The sequence below is a fragment of the Triticum aestivum genome, chromosome 2D (genome assembly GCF_018294505.1).
Source record: "Triticum aestivum cultivar Chinese Spring chromosome 2D, IWGSC CS RefSeq v2.1, whole genome shotgun sequence".
NCBI classification, from domain to species: Eukaryota; Viridiplantae; Streptophyta; class Magnoliopsida; order Poales; family Poaceae; genus Triticum; species Triticum aestivum.
In genome coordinates, this window is record NC_057799.1 from 104,327,658 (window position 1) to 104,329,898 (window position 2,241).

At 54.2% G+C, this 2,241-nt stretch overlaps 1 protein-coding gene across 1 annotated transcript; it reads right to left on the reverse strand.

The window, feature by feature from the left end:
- Positions 1-371: 371 nt before the first annotated feature.
- Positions 372-1,763, reverse strand: LOC123051949 (myb-related protein Hv33). Its single transcript, XM_044474964.1, has 2 exons — positions 1,462-1,763; positions 372-1,270 (listed from the first exon to the last, which is right to left on the reverse strand). Exons 1-2 carry the CDS (start codon positions 1,592-1,594, stop codon positions 546-548), a joined length of 858 nt encoding a protein of 285 aa, XP_044330899.1. The 5' UTR covers positions 1,595-1,763; the 3' UTR covers positions 372-545.
- Positions 1,764-2,241: the final 478 nt, after the last annotated feature.

The following is a 2,241-nucleotide window of genomic DNA, read 5'->3' on the forward strand; positions in this document are numbered from 1 at the left end:
TTGCTTCTCGCGTGGCGGGATTTCTGGCTGGAGTTTCGTGGCGGCCCTGGATAGCGCGGTTCGCCCGGCGGTGTTGGACGCCGGAGCGGCGGCCTTGGACTTCTTCAGGGGTCTTGGTGCGGCGCAACCCCCGTCTCCGCGTGGTGCGGGTGGTGGCGGCGGTGCCCGCCAGGGTTAAAATTTTCAACGAAACTTCAATGAAATTTCCGAAATTTCATGTATTTCAGTGTGGTCCGAACTATTTTTAACGCCGAAATTTCAAGGCAGCTTTAAACTAATTTCAAAATAAATTTAAATTATGTTAGAATTCATTAAAATTAAGTGAATTTTGAACTCTCAAAGCGAAATTTCCGAAATTTCGCGTAGTTCAATGAGGTCCGAAATTAGTTTGTTTCCGAAATTAAAAACGTTGGTACCGGCTGAGATCTCCGGTTTACAGATCAGGAGCCAGCGGTGGCCGCGTGAGGGCCTGCCGATCTACCTAATAAAGAAGGTGGTCCTAGGTTCTTCTCGCTTTAAGACGGTGTCATGCTTGATGCCTGTCCTCATTGATCTGGCAGGTGGTGGTTGCTGCTGCTCTGCGTCATTGACGACTCGAACCCGCTGCCCCTGTTGCTCGGGTTGTTGTTGTTGCAGCACGGCTCGTGCGTGGTGGCGTTGGTGTTGACCGCGCCGCCCGGGCTCACGCCCGCCATCCAGTTCAGCGTGCTGGAGCTCCACACCGACGGGATCACCGCGCCGTGCAGCGCGTCCGCGTCCAGGTACCCGGCGAAGTCCGCCGTCTGGTTGTTGTTGTACCCCGACAGCGACGACAGGGAGCCGTCGTCGCTGCACCCGCCCAACGCGGCGTGCGCACCGCCAGCGCCGTCCATGCTGCCCCGGCTGTACACGTAGCTCTCCGCCGACACCAGCGGCGGCATGGGCTGCGTCCCCACGGGCGACGACAGTATCAGCTCGGCCTCGCTGAATACGGCGGTGCGGCTGACGGGCGTGGCGGCAGCGGCAGCGCCGGCGTGAGCGAGCGGCTTGTGGATGGCAGGGTCGATGCGGCGCTGGCGGAGCTTCTTCTTGATGATGGAGTTCCAGAAGTTCTTGACCTCGTTGTCGGTGCGCCCGGGCAGCTGCGCGGCGATCTGAGACCACTTGTTGCCGCGGATGGAGTGGAGGTGGATGATGAGGTCCTCCTCCCCCTGCGAGAAGGGGCCCCCTCGGTCCGGCGTCAGGTAGTGCATCCACCTCAGCCTGCAGCTCTTCCCGCACCTCTCAAGGCCTAAATTGATTAAAACGCGATTAATTCCATCCATTTGGCTGTTCAAAACTGCTACTCTAACTAGTTCTCGACAAAAAAAAAAACAATGTCAATCAATTGCATCATATAAAAGGAAACCATCTCTAATTTAGATAGAAAATACTAGAGTGGCCGTAGTGAACTAGGGATGCGGCTATAGGTTGGTACGGTACCTGCAATCTTGGCGACAGAGCTCCAGCAGCCGTAGCCGTACTGGGCAACGTGGTTCATGAGCTTCTCGTCCTCCTCGGGCGACCAGAGGCCGCGCTTCAGCCTCTTCTTGGTCGCGCCCGGCCGCTTCGACATGCCGCCGACTGACTGAGACGACGCGGACTCAAGCTCAATGGCGTTGCTGGCCGTGCAGCTTTGCTAGCCGGCCTTCGCGAGCCGAAGGCGGCGGCCGTCGATGGCGGCAATGACAGCGGAAGGAACGACCGACGGAGGCGGTAATGACAGACGAAGGAACGACCGACGGAGTGATATAGGGAAGACAAAGCGAGGCCAGCCAGAGGATAAAAGGGCCCACAAGGCGGAAGGTGGGAGGTCGCTCTCCAACGTAGCGCTTGCCTCGCCCTTGAGACTACTGCCGGCGTGCGCTGTCATCTTTTTATTTCTTTTTTTTGCGGGGATATTCTCTCATCTTGTCAGCGCTAGTGAATCCACCTTTGCGCATCCGTCGGAGCAGATGCGTTGGTCGTGAAATCTTTGGAAATCCATTTTTATTTTACAATTCCTAGCCAATTAGACCTTAACTAGTTAGGAATTATAAAAAAAAAAGTGACAATTCTGGAAGAAGCTGGGAAGGGGGTCAATTCTGAGAGAATTGCCCAAAAAACTGGCATTTAAACTGATTTCAAAATAAATTGAAATTATGTTAAAATTCATAAAAATTAAGTAAAATTTAAAATCTCAAAATCCAAAGACGCCAAATTTCGCATATTTTGGTGAGGTTC